Consider the following 20311-nt stretch of genomic DNA (forward strand, 5'->3'; position numbering starts at 1 on the left):
ATTTGAAATGCAGCTGCGTTAAAAAAAACATGTTCCAAGTAAAACTTGGTAAAAATTTGCTATGATCAAACAGAGGATCACAAAGATGATAGTCTACGCTTATTGGTTTTGTTTCCTCGACCATCAATGGAGTCTATTGTGTGTTTAAATTGACCAAAGGCACAAATAAAGTGTCTCTGCGTCAGATAATGTTCACAGTCTATAAAGCCAGCAGTATGAGGATCAGGCTACATAGAACGACTGAACCTTAGATTTCACCCTCTCTGATATAAATACAGGATTATAACATCGGGGTTTCAGAAATATAAGAAACTTCTTTGTCCCAGTTTCTCCTCCTAATATGAATCAGAAATCTTGTGGAGGAAATGTGTGACTTTAACAAGCCGTAACATTAATCTGATGGAATCCAGATGTAAAGGAGATGAGAGACCGCAGCTACAGACATCTGAGAAAGCCACACACCAAATATGGCCTTGTACATAGCAATATTAAACACATTTCCTTTAAATCCCCATAGCGAGTCCAACAAACTGCTCTCATTAAGCAGCAAAACTTTGCCATTTCTTCCATAAGATAAGGACAAAGTCAATGGAAAATAAAATTTTTGTTCTGATTAACAGCTGTAATAGTAAATAAAGACACTGATTCAAAAAAAAAAAAAAAAGTTTTAAATTTCCCCTTTGGCTTAAAAAAAAAATTTTAAATTTCCCCTTTGGCTTGTTCATTTGCAAAATGGCACCAAAAATAAAATATTATTATTATTTATTGATATATGAAATAAAAACAGTATGCTGCATGTGACCAAAGACTGTTTTTAATAGTTTATCTGAAGGGAGAACAAATTACCTCAGGCAACATTCTATATATATATATATATAGCCTCTGCTGGTCGGGCTCCCTGAAGAGAGGAGGATTAAAAGCCTGGAGTACGACAGGCCGTGGTGTAGAGGAGGGAACCTTAGGGACATACCTCGCACGAGGGTACAGAAAAGCTTTGGCCAGACCGGGCGCAAAGTCGAGATAGGAAGGGGCCACAGAAAGGGGACGTGGTAGGCCGCTATAGCCGCCACGAAGACCTTCAGGGTGGAGTGGGTTAACCCCGCGGAGAACCGGGCCTGCAAGAACTCCAGCACTGTACCAATCGGGCAGTTAACTGGGGGCTACTAGCAATAGACGGAACCCGTCCCGACGCACTCTCTCTAGAACTCCCGGGAGCGGAGCGATCGGGGGAAAAGCGTACAGACGAAACCTCGGCCAAGTCTGTACCATAGCATCCAGCCCCAGTGGAGCTCCTGCATCAATCTGTGAGCAAATGATTCTGAAATCAAGCCTGGAAGTAGGGAGGGGAGGAACACTGTTGAGCTCGTCATGGACTAAATAAAACAAATTAGGCTGATGGAAAGAAAGCACAGCAAAATGACAAGCAATGGAATGAAAAAGATGCCTTACAACAGATGCCATTATTTGCATCTCAATGCATTTCATACTGGGTTTAAATGAGTAAAACAAAACACCAAAACCACTGTATTTTTACCACAGTGATGCAACAAAATATCCTCATTATGAATATTTTAACTCAGTACATCCTTTATTATTCCATTTTACTTATGTTCAAAAAACGTTACTTAAAAAAAAAAATTTAACTGAAACAAAAAAAATACTTTTACAAAATCGAATGTATTAAAACTAAAAACAAACATTTACAATATAAACATAAACACACAATTACTGAAGCTTTAAAATTAAAATGAAAACTGAAAATTGGAAGATACCAGATCAGAAATGCACTGCAATATGGCACCTGTCGCTAGACAGAAACACAGTGAGCCATGTGTGCTTGTCAAAGCGATGTGTAGTCAAGATTTTCCCCACTGTTGAAGAGAAGGACGACAAAGGCAGATGTGCTTTAGATTAAGCTAACAACCGCTACACAGACATGAAATAGCCAGAGAACGATGCAGTCACATAGAAGCGACAGAATGATTGCTCAAAAGCTCTCTCGCTCTTCCTTCCCTTTGATTTCAGAGTGGTCTGTTTCTCCTGAGTCTTGCTGGTGTGGAAAATGGAAGAAAGAAAATGAAAGACCAGACAGGGAGCTGACATGAGCCTTGTCTCCATGTACAAGACAAGTCCTCTACACTGGCACAGGAAGACACCTGTGTGGGAAAGCATTGTCTCTCAAAACAATCCCATTATTTAATCCTGACAGGTATACAAAATCCCCTCTGAGCAGGCAGATGATAAAGCGTGTAATAACACCTTGCCTATTATTTAACGGGACGTTCTATCATTGTGACGTGTTATTATCTGAGGGCAGAGGTGGGCTTTACATCATTCCTGCTTCAGCAAAGCAATGATGGTAATGCTGAAATACAGAGTGAGATGATAGATAAAAGGATGACAAACAGATACTAGATCAGTCAAGGGAGGACAAATCATCTACTCTGGGAAACATACTGTTAGGACTTGTAAGAGATCCATCTACCGGATTAAAGGAGGTGATGATCTTTTGTTCCTGACCACAGATCTGCAAAATGTCCACTCAGAAATTGCACAGCACCCACTGATTAACAATGGTGATGATTAGTGTGATGATACAAAATGTTAAAGCGCCTACAATCACAAAAAGAGGGCATGAGCACAGAGATACTGATTGTGCTTAACCTGTAATTTGTTATAATTGTTTGAAATATAACGAGGAGTAGCTATTAACCATGATTGTAGCACCATCAGATGCACACTTCAAAACATCAATAGTTACCATAATGGCCATACTCCTTTGCCGTTTCTACATCAAAGCATCACCTAGCGGAGTAGCTAGGCACAAAGCAGCAGTGTTACTGAGTGAGCAATGGACAATAAAACAGAGGAGTAACAGGAAAGGGAAAAAAATTACTGTTTTGCTCACAAGACGGCATTTATTTGATCAAAAACACCATAATGTTGTGAAATATTATTTATAATATTATTTTTAATATTATAACTGTTTTAATATATTTTTTAAAGTAATCTATTCCATGTGATGGCAAAGCTTTATATTCAGCAGCCATTACTCCAGTCTTCAGTGTCACATGATCCTTCATAAATCATTCTAATATTCTGATTTGGTGCTCAAGAAACATATCCTATTATCATCAATGTTGAAAACAGACACTTTCATATACTGATGTTTCTTCAACTTTGGCCACTGAATGTTTATTTTTATGCAATTTTACATGTTTAAAAGCTATGGTGACCTTAAAAAGTGAAAAACATTTTAATAGTTCAACTATTCACTGTTGGACATTGTTAGTTGAAAAAAGATAAGTTTGAGTTTGAAACAGGTGTTGTCAAAGCCTATGTCAGAGCTTATGAAAAAAAGCTTTGAAAATGATGAAATTCATAACCAAAATGATCCATGGCATTCATATCATTAATGCAACATAGCTTTCTTTTTGTTTTACTTTATCTAAAGTTAGTGGCTTATTTTTTTTTTTATTGTTTATGATACTGCACTGTGCAAACAGTACTAGAGTAGCATACCTCAGTCTCTCCATGAGGAGATCAAGGGCCTTCTCCACATCTTGACTGCAGTAAAGCTACAGGCACGTGCTCTCAAACAGCAAAACAACCTGGAAACAATAGCTATCTGTAATGAATACAGGTGGTCTGACTGTGTTGTGTTCTCTGTTGCACTAAAAATAAACAAAAAATCTCCAGTAGGTTACTCACAAACTACTAGGCTACAACATGGTAGGATGAAAACATTAATATGTATACAGCATATCCCTGTTCAACGCTGTGTGATTATTAGAATTTTGCAACTCAGACGTTTGATTTTAATGATTGCTGAGACATTATGAACACTTACCGAGCAATGGATTGGCTTGATCAGTGCGATTCCAATCGGCTAGAGGCAGTCACCGTAAGACAGCCTCATTTGTCGGCTTGTAAAAGTCACAATTGTGATAAAATCTAATATTCCCTCATTAGATACAATGTCAAACTATAACTTTTCTAACATACACCGGTTATTGTTATTACGGCAAACCGTAAAATCTTAGCGTCAGGTTGACTAGTGCAAATGATTCGCGCTGTCTCTGTCAGACGCTGCTGTGCCACGTGACACGGACTCAAAAAATCTTGCTTCATTTGTCCGAATGGATAGAATAATTTCATTCTCCAAATAGCTCCCTATTGCCTACGTAGTACACTATACCTGCCATTTATTATATCCACCTTATTTAGTATTTAGTGAATAACCAATTTCTCCCGCAGCTGCTGGTATTTAAAAATTAGGGGGTGGGGCGTACTCAATCTAGGGAGCATTTGATTGGATAAAATTTCTCTAACGCTTTAGATTAGGGAACGCATATCAGCATTACCTGAGAGTTTTCCCAAATAAACTCCTAATAATTACTACTTATTGATAGTAAGTAAGGTAGTTGTTGTAGTTGTTATCTTTAGGTATGGGGGGGCGTAAAGGGATATGCTCATGCAGAATAAGGTATTGAAATGTGCTTTATAATGTGCTAAATATAATAAACAGCCAGCTAGTAATAAACTAATAAACAGCCTGCTAGCAATATGCATGTTAATAAGCAACTAGTTAATAGTGAATTGTGTTTTCTGTTGGGTAGGCTATATGTATATAAATACCCAAAAGAAAACTGGAAGTTTTTGCATGAATTTTAAATTCATTTGAACTTAATAACTATGAGGAGAGGGAAGCTCCTCAGCTCCAGCATAACAGACAATCTCATATTTGTTATAAAATTAGCAACCTGTTGCAGTTCATTATTTAATTTGGGGCCCAAAATGCATCTGATAAATGTGGAATAAAAAGCCCAAAGCGCCAGCACTCTATTAAATTTGTTTCATAAACCATGCTGCATTCCCACTCTTCATATGGAAACAGACAAACACCAAGAGAAGAGAGGAAAAAAGAGAGACATTAGGGGTGGAGTCAGCTACAGATAGAGATTAATGATAATTTATGTGCCGAACATCCTGTGATGACCTCAGCGCTCTTCCTTTCAGTCATCCATCCCCCAACTCCAATTCCAAATCTCATTCCCATTTTCCAATGGACTGACAGCCTATCAAACCTAATCATCTCAACTTTTTTCAACATGGCTGCCAAGAGACGAAAACAAATAAATGAGGACGAAGTGGAAAGTGACCAGCCCTTTTGTTCTTCACGTCGAACGCCCTCCAAACAAAAAGATGAAATGGCTGAAAACGAGAGCACAAAGTGTGATGAATGATTTTCACAGCCACATCTGGCCTGGGCTGTGCACGGCATGTGAGCTGTGGGAAAGACCGTTCCAGCTAATCCATGCTAAATCAAGGTGGGAGTCTGGTATAGAGGCCACAACTGCAGACACAGCTGCCTTAGTCAACAACTGGTTTCCTGGTTTTTCTTGAACCACACCTGACTCCATGCTAAGACTGGTGAAGGACCCATGAAGACTGGCATAAAGATCTCTTCTAACTTCAGTTAACTGTTGTCTGTGCTGTATGAGGGGGGGGGCAGAAATAAAATACTGAAAGAGTACTGAAAATGAAATATTCAGTGCCAGATGTGCATTATATATATATTTATATATATATATTTCTTAGCTATAGTGGAAAAAAATTTATCGCATTTTAACGGTGAAGATACATAGGGAAGTTGGTGAAACATGATCACTGTTTACATAATGAGAGGAATGGGAATATAAAACCATGAGAACACAAGGGCAAGAGTAAGACAGCCTCTAGTCTTAACCTTGCTAGAAATAGATATCATTGGGTAACAGCTCTAGGGATGGTCTCTACAATTTTCTAAAAATTTAAAACAAATTACATTATGAGATTCCTGACAAAAGTTGCCAGAGATTTGTTTTTGGGAAACAAGATCAGACCAGAGATTCGCAAGTGACAAGGCCTACCTGTCTAGGTTTTCTACAAACAATACCAAACTGACCTTTGCACAGTTCTGACCCAATTCAGAAGATGGCCTGGAAACAAAAGGTCAATTACTAGACAATTTAGGGGAAGAGTGCCATCTAGGCACAACATTACACACTACAGCATGAACCAGTCTAAACATGGCCTTCAACATTTTTGCACTTAGGCTATTTAATCTTTTGTTTTAGTAACAATTTGGAGCATATCAACTAGTTATATGCTATCATAGTCAAAACATTACAGGGAAACCATGAAGCTTTATATCACCATTGGTCTCCTCACATTCCTTTGTTTGTAGGCTTTAGGAGAATTAGTTGTTTCTTTATATTGCATATTTCTTTGTATTTCTTTGCATTGAGGGTGGGCTTTATGGGCTGCTGGCTTTAGTGCTTTAACACTCAGAATGCTTAGACTGTGGAAAACACTAAACTAAATGATATAAGTTCTGCATTCAGTTTTGTTTGGTATGCTTAGCCTACAGGGTTATTATCATTAACTTAAACTATTAAAAACATTTTTGTTAATTGAAAGCTGAAATAAAACTAAACTAAACTGAACTAAGAAATGCAGTTTAATAATTAATCAAATAAGTTTAAGTACTAAAATTACTAACTGTAAATAAAAACTAAAACTAAAATTAAAACTGAAAAAAGTTAACCCTAAATATTAATATTATTAAAAATAAAAGTTAATAAAAAAATGACAAAACACAACAGCAAAATTATGAAAAAAATGAAACTGAAATTAAATAAAAACTTGAAAATATAAAAACAAAAGCTAATTCAAAATATTAATAAAAACAATATATACGTAATAGTAAAATAACACTGACATACCAAATTAGCACTTAAAGGGATGGTACATCCAAAAATAACAATTATGTCATCAATAGTCACCCTCATGTCAAAATCAAAATTCACTGACTTTCATTGTATGGACAAAAACAGTTTTCTTCCAAATATCGTCCACAGAAGATAGAAAGTCAAATACAAATTTGGAACAACATGAGGGTGAGTAAATGACAACAGAATCCTTTAATCATCTAAAACGTTTATAATATAGCATTCTAGTCTATATGAATATGACTCATTGTAGCAAGCAATGTCCGCACAACAGTCTTAAAATGTATTATTTAGTTGCAAAAGCTCTGTAACCTGCACTGTACTAACTAGGCCAAGCTTGTGGGCCTACATAATTGACACGTCTCTCTTGTGCGCAGATGCAGAGAGAGAGAGAGAGGAGATGGAATCAATAACAGGATACATTTCCAGATGCTAGGGGATTCAAGGGGCACACCACACCAGACACTGTGTGCCTCAAACAAGAGAAACATCTCTTCCCTCATGTTTCTCCCTTTGTGGAGGAGCATCGTCAACAGATCAGCACTACAATACTGACTATGTCTTTTCAGCATGACAGCGTTTAAAGCAATCGGCATCATCCAGTCCAGTCTCTACTTGGCTTATGCATTGTAGAATATAACAGGAGCTTAAGACTTCATTTGTTTTTTAAGGAAGAGGGAGGCCCTGGTGTAAATCTGCTCAGCTGCCCATTTATGAAAAGTGAATATGAGCAGCCTTAATTCCAAAAAAGCGTCCCACACACATGACACGTCCAGTGCCAAAAACAGCGTGCTTAATTAGTGGGCAGGTTCCGGTCTGACGGGCAGGGCCGTGACCTTCCTCGGGGAATAATGAGCCAGGCAATGCTTGGGGCCTCGAGCTGTGGTATCCACACGGGAGCGAGGTGCTGATTGCTGCTTTAGACGTGCTAAACTGACAGATTCATGTGACCGGACAGTGAACCGTACACTTGGCACCAGGAAGCTGAAATACTTGCTGTCGTGTTGGGGTTGGTCCAATCTCTTGTTTTGTGTCCTTTTCTTTCCGCTTTGTGAAGCTAGATGAGATTGGTCAGCTTTCTCTCTGTTCTCCAGCAAGAGGGGAGCAGTGGCCAGCTTTCTCTCTGTTCTCCAGCAAGAGGGGAGCAGTGGCCATACTATCCTAGATGTTTTATCAGCATAGGCTAAGAGAAGCTATCGGAATCAGAATCAGAAAGAGCTTTATTGCCAGCTATGTTTACACATATGAGGAATTTGTTTTGGTGACAGAAGCTTCCACAGCGCAGTGGCACATGACAGTGACAAGACACAGATAACAAAAAGAAAAGGGAAAAAAAGAACAATATGTATGAATTATGGTGTATTAAGAGGGAAATTATTGTCTTAACTATGTGGAATATTTGTATTTGATGTAAAATTATGAGTTGTGGACGAAAAAGGGATTGAACAGAGATGGAAAGACATTTAATACACCATTTACAGACAACTAGACTACATTATTTAATTAAAACTGGTTAATTATTTGAAACGTTTTTTTACACAAGAAAAAACTACAAAAAGAAAATTCTTAAAATCCTAAATTCCATGCTACATCATACACAATAGAGGGGTTGGGGTGGGATTGTACATTAAAAATAAAAACATTTTGGGTTTTCTCTTCCTTCTTCATCTGCCATGTGCATTCCCACCTTCTCCTCTGTATGGACTTCTCTCATTCAAACCTTCAAACCTAAAAATGGGTTTAAACAGCATAACCTCAGCCAAGAAATTTTTTAAACAAAACTCAATATGACACACAAAAAAAGCTATTGTGTTAGTTCTAAGCTGCAGTACAATTAATAAAAATGTATGGAGGATGGGCAGTTACATGATATTAGATTTGGTGTGTTGATATGTTGCAGAAGTGCCATCTGCTGGTAGTTCAGTTTAATTGCACGCTTTTGGGGCTGTAGTTGAAATGTGCGCTGATCCTTGTCAGCTCAAAGTCTCGCTAAATGTGCACTGATCCTTATCAACTGAAGGTATCAGTGTCACTATTATTTCTATGACCAGTTAAAACTAAAATTGGGCCCAGACCCAGACTATATAGTTAGGACATGGATGTATAAATAAAAATATTTGGAGAATGCGGGCATCGATTGCGCAGCGAGCGCTCTATTTGAGCTAATTCCCCATGTGGGGAAAAGAGGTCCATCATTTTGGGTAGCACATTCAAAGTCATTAAGAGAAGCGATCAAAAACAAAACTGAAAAGTGCTTTCGATAGAACATCCAACATAACGATACATGTTTCAAGAAATTAAACATTTTTGATCTTTGTTGTCTGTATATTAAAATAAATGTCTAAACTTATAATATATCATTTGTATTTTATTTTATGAGTTGAGCTGAGGGTGGCAAAATGTCAATATAAGAAGTTAATTATGGAGCAAGAAATCTTAACTGATTTCAGTTAACTGATTTCATTTTGGACTTCAGTGAATAAGCAAATGTTATAAAACTGCAGAAAGTATTCCCTTTAAATTAGTTGCATCCTTCATTGTACATTCAAGTAAGGTTGTTGCTTATTTCTAAATAGATTTTGACACAATGGGAAACAAACGAAAAGACAAGTAAACTACATGTACAAATTTCACAAAAACATGTCATAAATAATGTAAAAAATAAGTTCATCATGTGGATTTCACTGGATTTTGCTTTAAACTGAAAATGTGCTGATATTTTACTCACAATGATCAGAAACCATAATAATGACGAATCCCCACCTTACAGAAAACAAAACCACTCCTATAACTTTATTCCAGTAAAGACGTGATTTGCTTTGCACATTCCAACATTTGGCCCCTTTTTCACAATTCAAGAGGTCTTTATTAAAACTTTGCGACAGATGGGTGGCCTATTTTCTGAGAAGTCTATTTCTTGAGACGTATGCATTATCAACATATGGACAAACTACAACATAAATCTTGCTGGTGCTATTAGTATACAAACTATTCATTTTGTTTAAAAGTCACATGATTGTACAAATAAGTTATGGTATGGCCAGATCAGTATTTAGAAGACTTGGGGTTTTGTTTGGGCTCATCCCGTACCTACTTACAACTATCCTGACCACACAAAGTAAGCAACTTCATCCAAGTCCACTGGATAATCAGTAAGGTATATGGGTCCTTTGTCTCCCTTGTAATACTCTCCCTTGTAACTTCTCCACCTGCCCGCAGGAAGGTATATATCTCTTTCTTGCTTGCCTGGTTCAAGTACAGGTGCCACCAGAAGGTCATCTCCTATCAGGAACTGAGAGTCAATTTTGTAAGCTGCCTCATCATCTGTTGCAATCCACCAAAGAGGGCGAATGATGGGATCCCCAGTGTACAGCACTTCCCCAGCAAGCTCCAGAACCCGAGGGGCTACAAGAGACTCATGGAGAGCAGTGAACTTCTTGGCGATATTCACTACCTCATCATCATAGTGCCATGGTGGAAGTGAGAACTGCATGGCTGGCATGAAAGCTGAGAGCTCTAGCCAACGGATGTACAGCTCACGATCTGGAAGGCCAGTGAGGTTAGAGGTTGTACTTCCGCCTATTATGTCTGGCAGAATAAACTGGTAGCCAAGAATACTTATAGTAAGTACAGTTGGGATTATAGATTTGAGGCCTAGGGTGTATCCCCATAGTGAGTCACGGTCTATAATTCTGAAGAAGCAGGAGATGTTTTGAGACTGATAGCCGGACCGCAGTTCTGCACGGTCATTGAACGGTAGTGCCATCTCAGTGTAGCGGCGAGTAAAAGTACTGGGATCCTGCAGAGGAACAAAGGTACTGAACTCCTGGGGTAAGTAGCTTGTTTCTCCTGCATCAAACTTAAAAGATATTACTCCATACTTCTTCTTGAGGGTGTGGAGATTCAAGGCATACCAGTCCCGAGCTTCTGGATTTGTGAAATCCAAAATGCCAGCGATACCGTTCCACCAACGCACCAGTGCAGGAAGCTGGCTACCGGGCACTCGTACAAACAGTCCTTGTTCTACTCCAACACCAAAATTGACAGAATTATAGTTGACAAATGGATGAGTCCACAAGGTTACCTGGAATCCATCATCCCTAAGTTTTTGAAACATGGCTGAGGCGTTGGGAAACTTGATGGGATCTAACTCAAACTCCCCATAGCCACTAGTATATCTGTCGTACAGCTCCAGGTGGCTGCAGTTGAAGCCATTTTTTGGATATCAGATGCATATTTCAATGTTCGTTCTTGGTTCACTTCTTCTAGAGCTCTTGTAGACCAGACTGGTTATCTGAAAACAGCTTCTGAAGGAACCTTATTGGGCTTGTTGAAATATCGACGTACCATGTACTTGTGTATAGAGGTGACGTCATGCCCGACACATACACGATAGCTAAGTGTCACATGATGGGGATTACCGGGGTCTGGCCTATAAGGGCTGTCATCGTATCGAGCTTGGAACCACAGAGTTCTGTTTGTTTCATCCCAGCCGAGGTGAAAAGGAACAGAATCATTCATTTTTATGGCCGTAGCATTGGAAGAAAGCCAGTAGCGCTCCAAGATGCCACCAAATGCCTGATAATTCGAATGGATATCGCCTGTAATGAAAGGTTTGGGTTCTTGCTGTCCTTTTAATACTATTGGCCAATGCTGCAACCAAGTCTCCGCACCACCGTACCAGTGTGATCCACTGCAGGACATGGCATGCTCCACCAACCGATGCTCCTCCAGCTCGTCCCAGCGCACACGATAGATTTCTATGAAGAAATGTATATTTCCAGCCATGGATTTTTCACATCAGAAAATTCAAGTAAGGTTGTTGCTTATTTCTAAATAGATTTTGACACAATGGGAAACAAACGAAAAGACAAGTAAACTACATGTACAAATTTCACAAAAACATGTCATAAATAATGTAAAAAATAAGTTCATCATGTGGATTTCACTGGATTTTGCTTTAAACTGAAAATGTGCTGATATTTTACTCACAATGATCAGAAACCATAATAATGACGAATCCCCACCTTACAGAAAACAAAACCACTCCTATAACTTTATTCCAGTAAAGACGTGATTTGCTTTGCACATTCCAACATTTGGCCCCTTTTTCACAATTCAAGAGGTCTTTATTAAAACTTTGCGACAGATGGGTGGCCTATTTTCTGAGAAGTCTATTTCTTGAGACGTATGCATTATCAACATATGGACAAACTACAACATAAATCTTGCTGGTGCTATTAGTATACAAACTATTCATTTTGTTTAAAAGTCACATGATTGTACAAATAAGTTATGGTATGGCCAGATCAGTATTTAGAAGACTTGGGGTTTTGTTTGGGCTCATCCCGTACCTACTTACAACTATCCTGACCACACAAAGTAAGCAACTTCATCCAAGTCCACTGGATAATCAGTAAGGTATATGGGTCCTTTGTCTCCCTTGTAATACTCTCCCTTGTAACTTCTCCACCTGCCCGCAGGAAGGTATATATCTCTTTCTTGCTTGCCTGGTTCAAGTACAGGTGCCACCAGAAGGTCATCTCCTATCAGGAACTGAGAGTCAATTTTGTAAGCTGCCTCATCATCTGTTGCAATCCACCAAAGAGGGCGAATGATGGGATCCCCAGTGTACAGCACTTCCCCAGCAAGCTCCAGAACCCGAGGGGCTACAAGAGACTCATGGAGAGCAGTGAACTTCTTGGCGATATTCACTACCTCATCATCATAGTGCCATGGTGGAAGTGAGAACTGCATGGCTGGCATGAAAGCTGAGAGCTCTAGCCAACGGATGTACAGCTCACGATCTGGAAGGCCAGTGAGGTTAGAGGTTGTACTTCCGCCTATTATGTCTGGCAGAATAAACTGGTAGCCAAGAATACTTATAGTAAGTACAGTTGGGATTATAGATTTGAGGCCTAGGGTGTATCCCCATAGTGAGTCACGGTCTATAATTCTGAAGAAGCAGGAGATGTTTTGAGACTGATAGCCGGACCGCAGTTCTGCACGGTCATTGAACGGTAGTGCCATCTCAGTGTAGCGGCGAGTAAAAGTACTGGGATCCTGCAGAGGAACAAAGGTACTGAACTCCTGGGGTAAGTAGCTTGTTTCTCCTGCATCAAACTTAAAAGATATTACTCCATACTTCTTCTTGAGGGTGTGGAGATTCAAGGCATACCAGTCCCGAGCTTCTGGATTTGTGAAATCCAAAATGCCAGCGATACCGTTCCACCAACGCACCAGTGCAGGAAGCTGGCTACCGGGCACTCGTACAAACAGTCCTTGTTCTACTCCAACACCAAAATTGACAGAATTATAGTTGACAAATGGATGAGTCCACAAGGTTACCTGGAATCCATCATCCCTAAGTTTTTGAAACATGGCTGAGGCGTTGGGAAACTTGATGGGATCTAACTCAAACTCCCCATAGCCACTAGTATATCTGTCGTACAGCTCCAGGTGACTGCAGTTGAAGCCATTTTTTTGAATATCAGATGCATATTTCAAAATTCTTTCTTCGTTGACTTCTTCTAGAGCTTTTGTAGACCACATTGGTTGTCTGAAAACAGCTTCTGAGGGAACCTTATTGGGCTTGTTGAAATATCGACGTACCATGTACTTGTGTATAGAGGTGACGTCATGCCCGACACATACACGATAGCTAAGTGTCACATGATGGGGATTACCGGGGTCTGGCCTATAAGGGCTGTCATCGTATCGAGCTTGGAACCACAGAGTTCTGTTCGTTTCATCCCAGCCAAGGTGAAAAGGAACAGAATCATTAATTTTTATGGCCATAGCATTGGAAGAAAGCCAGTAGCGCTCTAAGATGCCACCAAATGCCTGATAATTCGAATGGATATCGCCTGTAATGAAAGGTTTGGGTTCTTGCTGTCCTTTTAATACTATTGGCCAATGCTGCAACCAAGTCTCCGCACCACCGTACCAGTGTGATCCACTGCAGGACATGACATGCTCCACCAACCGATGTTCCTCCAGCTCGTCCCAGCGCACACGATAGCACTCAACTGTGTCTTTAGGCTTTACCGTTTCTATGAAGAAATGTATATTTCCAGCTATGGATTTGTCACATCTGAGAATCTGTCCCTCTTTTGAACATGAGTCCAGATCAAGGGTTCCAGACCTAAAATGCACAATTAAAAACAATATGACTTCTAATCATAATTATGTAATTACAAGTGTAAATAGGATATTTAAACAAAATACCTGAATGCCATTTTGAAAATGACAACCCCAGCTTGGTTTCGGATAACAAAACCATCTTTGTTAAGATCCAGTCGTTCAGTTGTCAGAAGGTTGGCCTTGTGGAGAGAAGCGGAGTAGTAGCACCATGCTACGATCGCAGCAAGAACCAGTATGACTCCAAGCACACTCGCTTTTATCACTGGGCGCCTTGGTCTACCAACTCTCTTCTGCTTAGGTGGTGAGTAATTGCTCATGGCACCAATGCCAAAATCTCCAACAGTTGATGATACGATCTGGTACATCTTCACAACACTCTTATGCACACAGCCTTCTGTAAAATCTTTCTAACTCATGAGCAGAAAGTAGACTGTTTTAGGTGTACTGCACATGGGCTGCACATGGTTGAAGTAGCAGCTGGCCAGGATGACTTCTGCCATGCCTAGACATATTGAGACAATTTAAAAGGAATAATATGTAAAAATAAGCACACAAAAAAACATGTTTGAAAGTGATATAATATGACTCCCGAGATAAAACAACACCCAATATTCATTTTTAAATGGATAGTTAACCTAAAAATGAAGATTCTATCATCATTTACTACTTAAGTCATTCCAAACCTGTATGACTAGTTTGGAAGTGCGTGAGGGTGAGTAAATGAGAATTTTCTCACAAAAACTACAATTCAGTTTATATCTGTGAGACACAAAAGCTGATTCAAGCTATTGCTGTTACACTACAGCAGCTGAACAGTCCTCTAGGCATGTATTGAACACAGAATTTCCAATACAGTGTTGTGATGTCCTGTAACAGGCACACTATTGATTAGATGGACATTTACAACAGAATAAAAGCAACTGCTATAATTTAGACACATGTGATTACAATTTTAGGGTTGTGTGATTGTGGAAAATATTAGTTTTAGCAATTTAGCAGATTCATCCTAATCCCCCTTAGCACAGAAAAGGAATATCACTTAGCAAGTGCTTTCTGACACATCACCTGACACAACACTGCTGCTTGATAACTAGCGATTAAGTCACGCAGATGATAATACATCAAGTTCATTCCACAGTTTTTAAGGTGTTCACTTGAGAAAGCACAAAGACGATTAAGTTCTGTTTTATGGTATGACCCCTCACATATCTATAGCAATAAGTAATACATTTTCACCAGTTACTTCCATTTTGTGTCTTGTTGAGATCATTCAGAAGGAAACACTACAATACAAATCTATGTGAATATTTTCCTTTCACTCAATTCCTATTTGTGTACAGCTCGCCAGCTAAACTTTTCAATAAGAAATAAACTTACTCTGATATCGACATTACGACTGCACGTCGGTCAAAACGCTGTTGCTTGGAACGTTCATGAACACATCAGAAGCAAGTTCGACCGGTTTGTGTGCATCATGGGTAATGTAGTATTGTAAGAGGTGGTGTAAATCTTTTATTTGATGAGAACATAAAAATGTAAGGAAAGCAAACAGGGTGGGGGGGGTTGTCTGTATGTAGGTCAGGAAAATAAAGAATATTTAGTTTTATTAGTTAGCGTTTAGAATGGTATTTTACCATAATTTCGAAAAACGTTTCAACCAGGTTTTGTATGTTCCATAACACAAGTATTCCACTAGATGGGAGTAAATTATAAGAAAAAAATAACTTTCATTTTATATTGATTTCTCATTGTAAAACAGTATCGTATTTCCAGAAGCCTTTATGAGAGATTGCAAGAAATTAATATTTAAGTGCAAGTTTACAGTATTGTGATTCTAATGGGAATCTACAAGAACTGACAAAGACGTTTTCCTTTTAAAAAGTTGTTTAATAAATGAAACACTGTTAGTGAGAATGTATACAACCCATGACCTGAACTCTGGCATTAGTCCAAACCTGTTTTTACCCTGGACACTGATCAGTGTAAAAACAAACAAGGAAACGTTCACCTCTGCAAATAGAAATTGAAAATTGTTGCTACCTAGCAGCATGCTGCTGAGCAATGTCAACACATTACAAAAATTAAAAGTATTTTCTGATATTCTCTAAACAAAATACACAAAAATAAGACAGTCGCTGTCCCAATGATCCAAAAATATCAGGCTATATCGAGATCTAGACACAGCATACCACCTTATAAGAAAGAACAACGAAGCGTGTGCCTTTCCATGTAGTCATGCATGACCAGAATCTGCAGAACACTGTTGAGTCTAGGTATCAAATGTTCTTTTCTTTCTCGCAGTCTCCCCTTCCCCAGTGACACACAAATAAAAACAAACACATATCAGCATTCCTGGGCCTCACTCAGTACTCAATTTCATTAACATTTTCAGAAAATCCTGAGTATGGGATGCTGTCTCCAGGATCTAGAGAAAGAGAGAAATGAATAGAGGGAGATTTATATGTATTTTATAAACAATATGTACAAATACATCCTCTGTGTTTTACAGGCTGCCATATTACTGCTGCTGTTAACAGATTCAGATAGCTGCAGTAACAGTAGGCCTATGTGAGCCCTTCATAGACAAACCCCAATGAGACCTGCAGCAAAGAAAGCACATGCTCCCCCCACCTGCTGTTACTGCAGTGCAGTCACCTGATCTCACCTCACACAACCTACTGCAATACATCAAATAAAAGAAGCCACCCCAAAGCAGAGTATGTGAGTGGAGCAGAGCAGCGTGATTTTGACTGAACAAGAATTTTTTGGAAAGTCAGAGCTTCAGGTTTTCGCTCGCTCAGATAGCGCTCCACTGCCACTCCACCATGAGCACAATTAATGCCAGCAGCCCATAATACAACTGCTTTTTAGCAAGAATTCACACGATAAAATAAGCATTAGCTAGCTTGACACTAATGGATAACTCAAATCAGAAAGAAGGTGAAAGTTATGAAGACGTCGATGGACAAGTGTGGGAAGTCCTGCATAGTTCTTAAGGAATATTGATTAGGTGATTGCACATTTTATTGTACAGCAAAGACAACAGGCTTTTCTAATAGCCGTTCTAAACTGGTGCTGCCTGATTGCAGCACACCCGCACACACACACGTATACAGACAGTAGCTTGCATATCCAGGATCACGCGCACACAGAAACAAAACTTATTGTCAACGCTGTCCAGTGATCAATAAAACAGCTTAGAAACGGAAACGTTATAGCATATATTTCTTTGTTTTTGAAGTAATTAAAACCCACAGCTTCATTATTAGTAGAGAGACATTGCACAGACTTAATTGACAACTATACTTTATTTAAGGCTATTCTGTTTGTTAGGACATTATTATAGGAACTATTGTTGTCAAGTTTCATTGTTTTCCCCTTTAGATTGGTATAAAATTTTATACCAATCGTTCCTCGTAACAGCTATAACTGGTGTTACTTGGCAAGTCTAGTTGCCACCCCTCTTTCTGCTCTTGCCCCCCTTTGCCACCCCGAGTATAAAATCCTGGACACGCCCCTGTCGACGCATGAACAACTGACACTTACTGTTCAACTTTCAGGTTATGCGTTTGACTTCACATACTACAGCACACAAGAAGACATTTGTGTAACCATTCATATTAATTGAAATTAATATTTAATTGTATACGTTTTAGAGCATGACATCTATTATTTTATTCAAAAATATAAAATGCTTAATAGAAAGAAATTGACAAAATATAAATATAAAAAAGTTAACTTAAAATGCAGTTCGCATATGCAATGACTTAAACAGACCTCTTTTATGATGAGTATGTCTCTTTTTTGCATATTTTTAAGAAATTATTATAATTTATTTATAAGTTTGGCATAATCATAATCTTATCTTATTATTAAAAGTATGATTATTACTAAATGTTAATTAATAATTAATTACTAAATTACTAAATATGACTAAATAATTAGTAATGTACATTGTATAAACATATAATATATTATACATTATAATTTAAAACAATACAGTAGTAAAAAGTACTACTATGTGTGTGTGTGTGTGTGTGTGTGTATATAGTAGTTTTATTACACATTTGGTCATGTGGTCCAACCAACATGGAAGGACGATCCCTGCAGACCCTCATGAATGTCAAAGTCAATGAGTCTCTTCAAAGATCAGATATTTTGACTTTTTTTTATGCCACTGCAGTCATTAAAAACTTTTATTTAGAAAAATATATTTTAAAAACGCTGCATTGTCATTTTGGTACTAAACTGTTCACTCACCTTTGCACGGTCCCTTTTTAAACACAACATCATCAATTGCAATGTCACTCCTTATTGAGGATCCTCTGACAGCTTCAAATATAATCTGCAAACAATTAGGGAGACATTAAACCTTTCAGTGAATTTTTACATGCAAAAAAAGCAACACAGTAATGTTCAAAGTGACACTCCATCAGTTTCCTGGCACCTCAAGTACCATTACCCGAGCGATCAAATGGTTACTTTGATATTGACATTATAAAATATGTTTTTCAAAGACATCTTTCAACAACAAAGAGAGTAAGAGTGTGTCTCTAACCCAGTGCCTTGTGTAACACTCATAATCCACTGTGGCCTTCATCCAGGACACACTTTGTTCACCTTGTCTTGTCCAAAGCAATCTCTCCCTGTCCACCTTATGCAGCAGGACGTTCAGAGTTCCTGTGCCTGAGCCATACATGTGGTAGAAGAAGATCAGACAATGAGGTCCGGTTGAACCCCTCAGCTCAGTGGACATGAGCCCGGTCGACTGCTTGGGTAACATGTGAGACGCCTCAATGTACATGTAGTAGCCTTGAAGTCAGAGCAGGAATGACTTAGTCTCATGACATCAGCAATGTTAATAAAGCATTTCATGCTGAAGCATAAATTTGACTCACCTACCCCTAAGGTGTGGTCCCCCTTGGGTCCTGTGTAAGATGTGGGGGTCTGTCCCCTGATCCGTAACCAATGTCCTTTCTTAGCTTTCTTTTTCTGGGTATAGCCGCAGTCCCCAGTTTCAAAGCTACAATGTCCAGGAGGTGGATTCAAAGGTCCTAAACAGAGCACAAAAAGGGTGACCTGCTTTGGAATAGTAAACTTCCACCATATTAGGCTTTTTTACATCTGAGTGAAATGGTTAAAAGATTGTCTATTTCTGTCCACCGCAACCGGCACTGCCCATTTAATGCCTATGTTTGTGAGGGCAGATGTTCTCCATTGGCATGTAATATATGTCTATAAACAGAATATTTAAGAACCTTAGACAAGGGCCTTGCCCATTTCCTAAGCCACATTGTTTAAAACGTCCTTCTGCCAAGCAAATAATACAGTTTACCCTTTATTAGAACAATCATCTGCTTAAATCTTTTACAAGTCATGGGGTTTACTTCCATAAAAGCAACTGGGTCAAACAACAATGTTATGGTTTGGACAATTCTAAATATGGGGACAGTTTTAGACGAACCCCTGTGAGTCGCTTTTATTATTAAAAGGAAGAACAAACACCCATCCAGGTTTATGTAATTTGACCGTTTACTATCTCACAGTGGTGAAGCAGCCATGAAGCTTAATGTGAATAATTTCAAAGATTTCTGTGATACAAGCCTCTGCTGTACTAAAAATACACACAATACCACACAGTGCGACCATATGGCACTTGGCAGTAGTCAAAAAGGATCTCCAAAATGCCTTTAGGAATAATTCATGCTTTTAAATTTAGAAATGTGAATTTGGACGGTACCACATGACCCTGGTGTTTGTTAAAAACAGTAGGTGATTCAACCAGTAATTGTCTTGTGGGCGGTGGGAGCAAAAATGGCGATAAAATCACCCTGTAAAAGCTGGGATTAACTTAAATCACCATGAAACACAATTACCATCTGAACAGGGCTTTTTCTCAATATCAAAAGAAGTACCTGTAGTAACCCGACAGTCTCCAAGGGTCACTGAGATGTCATCGAGAGACACAAGCCCACAGTCCCAGAAGTTTCTGCAGATGCTGACAAATGATACCTTAAAGAGAAGTTAAGATAAAAAAAGTCCATAATGACAAATAGTTAAAACAGGGAGATCAGTGTCTAGTAGTCCTAAACTAGTCCTAACTCTGTCACACATAGCCTATGGCGCGGAGCGAGGAACTAGGAGAACAGGAGTACACGAACAACAATAGTCTTTTAATTCAGAATATCCAGGAAGTAACACTTGGCAGCAGGGAACACAGGAAACACAGGGGTTGACGTTCAATCTCGGACAAGGACAGACAGCACAGACTCGAACTTAAATGCAAGGGATAATTAACAAACACAGGTGTACTGAATGACTAATTAACTGGGAAGCGGAACACATGGGGAAGAAACTGGGTCACAGAGCACAACAAACAGTCCAGGGGCGTGACA

At 38.9% G+C, this 20311-nt stretch overlaps 2 protein-coding genes and 1 pseudogene across 2 annotated transcripts in view; all 3 read right to left on the reverse strand.

Annotated features, from left to right (window-relative positions):
- Positions 1–9453: 9453 nt before the first annotated feature.
- LOC107756258 (uncharacterized family 31 glucosidase KIAA1161-like) lies at positions 9454–11561 on the reverse strand (annotated as a pseudogene).
- Positions 11562–11717: 156 nt separating this feature from the next.
- On the reverse strand, positions 11718–15369 carry LOC107756280 (uncharacterized family 31 glucosidase KIAA1161-like). The gene is made up of 3 exons (XM_016573303.1): positions 15294–15369; positions 14001–14418; positions 11718–13917 (listed from the first exon to the last, which is right to left on the reverse strand). The coding sequence occupies exons 2-3, from the start codon at positions 14279–14281 to the stop codon at positions 12138–12140; spliced, it is 2061 nt and encodes a 686-aa protein (XP_016428789.1). The 5' UTR covers positions 14282–14418; positions 15294–15369; the 3' UTR covers positions 11718–12137.
- Positions 15370–15847: 478 nt separating this feature from the next.
- The window catches only part of mamdc2a (MAM domain containing 2a), a 21015-nt gene continuing 16551 nt past the window's right edge, over positions 15848–20311 (reverse strand). Inside the window, exons 8-12 of the mRNA XM_016573288.1 lie at positions 19832–19928; positions 18815–18970; positions 18475–18728; positions 18177–18261; positions 15848–16341 (exon numbers count right to left, since the gene is read on the reverse strand). Coding sequence (XP_016428774.1) covers positions 16280–16341; positions 18177–18261; positions 18475–18728; positions 18815–18970; positions 19832–19928 — 654 coding nt within the window. The 3' untranslated portion in view covers positions 15848–16279. The remainder of the gene's footprint in view (positions 16342–18176; positions 18262–18474; positions 18729–18814; positions 18971–19831; positions 19929–20311) is intronic.

The sequence above is a fragment of the Sinocyclocheilus rhinocerous genome, unplaced genomic scaffold, assembly GCF_001515625.1.
Source record: "Sinocyclocheilus rhinocerous isolate Xijiao unplaced genomic scaffold, SAMN03320098_v1.1 scaffold1043, whole genome shotgun sequence".
NCBI lineage: Eukaryota > Metazoa > Chordata > Actinopteri > Cypriniformes > Cyprinidae > Sinocyclocheilus > Sinocyclocheilus rhinocerous.

Excerpts from the sequence above, each read along its gene's own strand:
- LOC107756280 (XM_016573303.1), bottom strand. The coding sequence starts at position 14,281 with ATGTACCAGATCGTATCATCAACTGTTGGAGATTTTGGCATTGGTGCC. Across the intron at positions 13,918-14,000 it reads ATTTTCAAAATGGCATTCAG|GTCTGGAACCCTTGATCTGG; the intron begins GTATTTTGTTTA and ends TGTGCATTTTAG.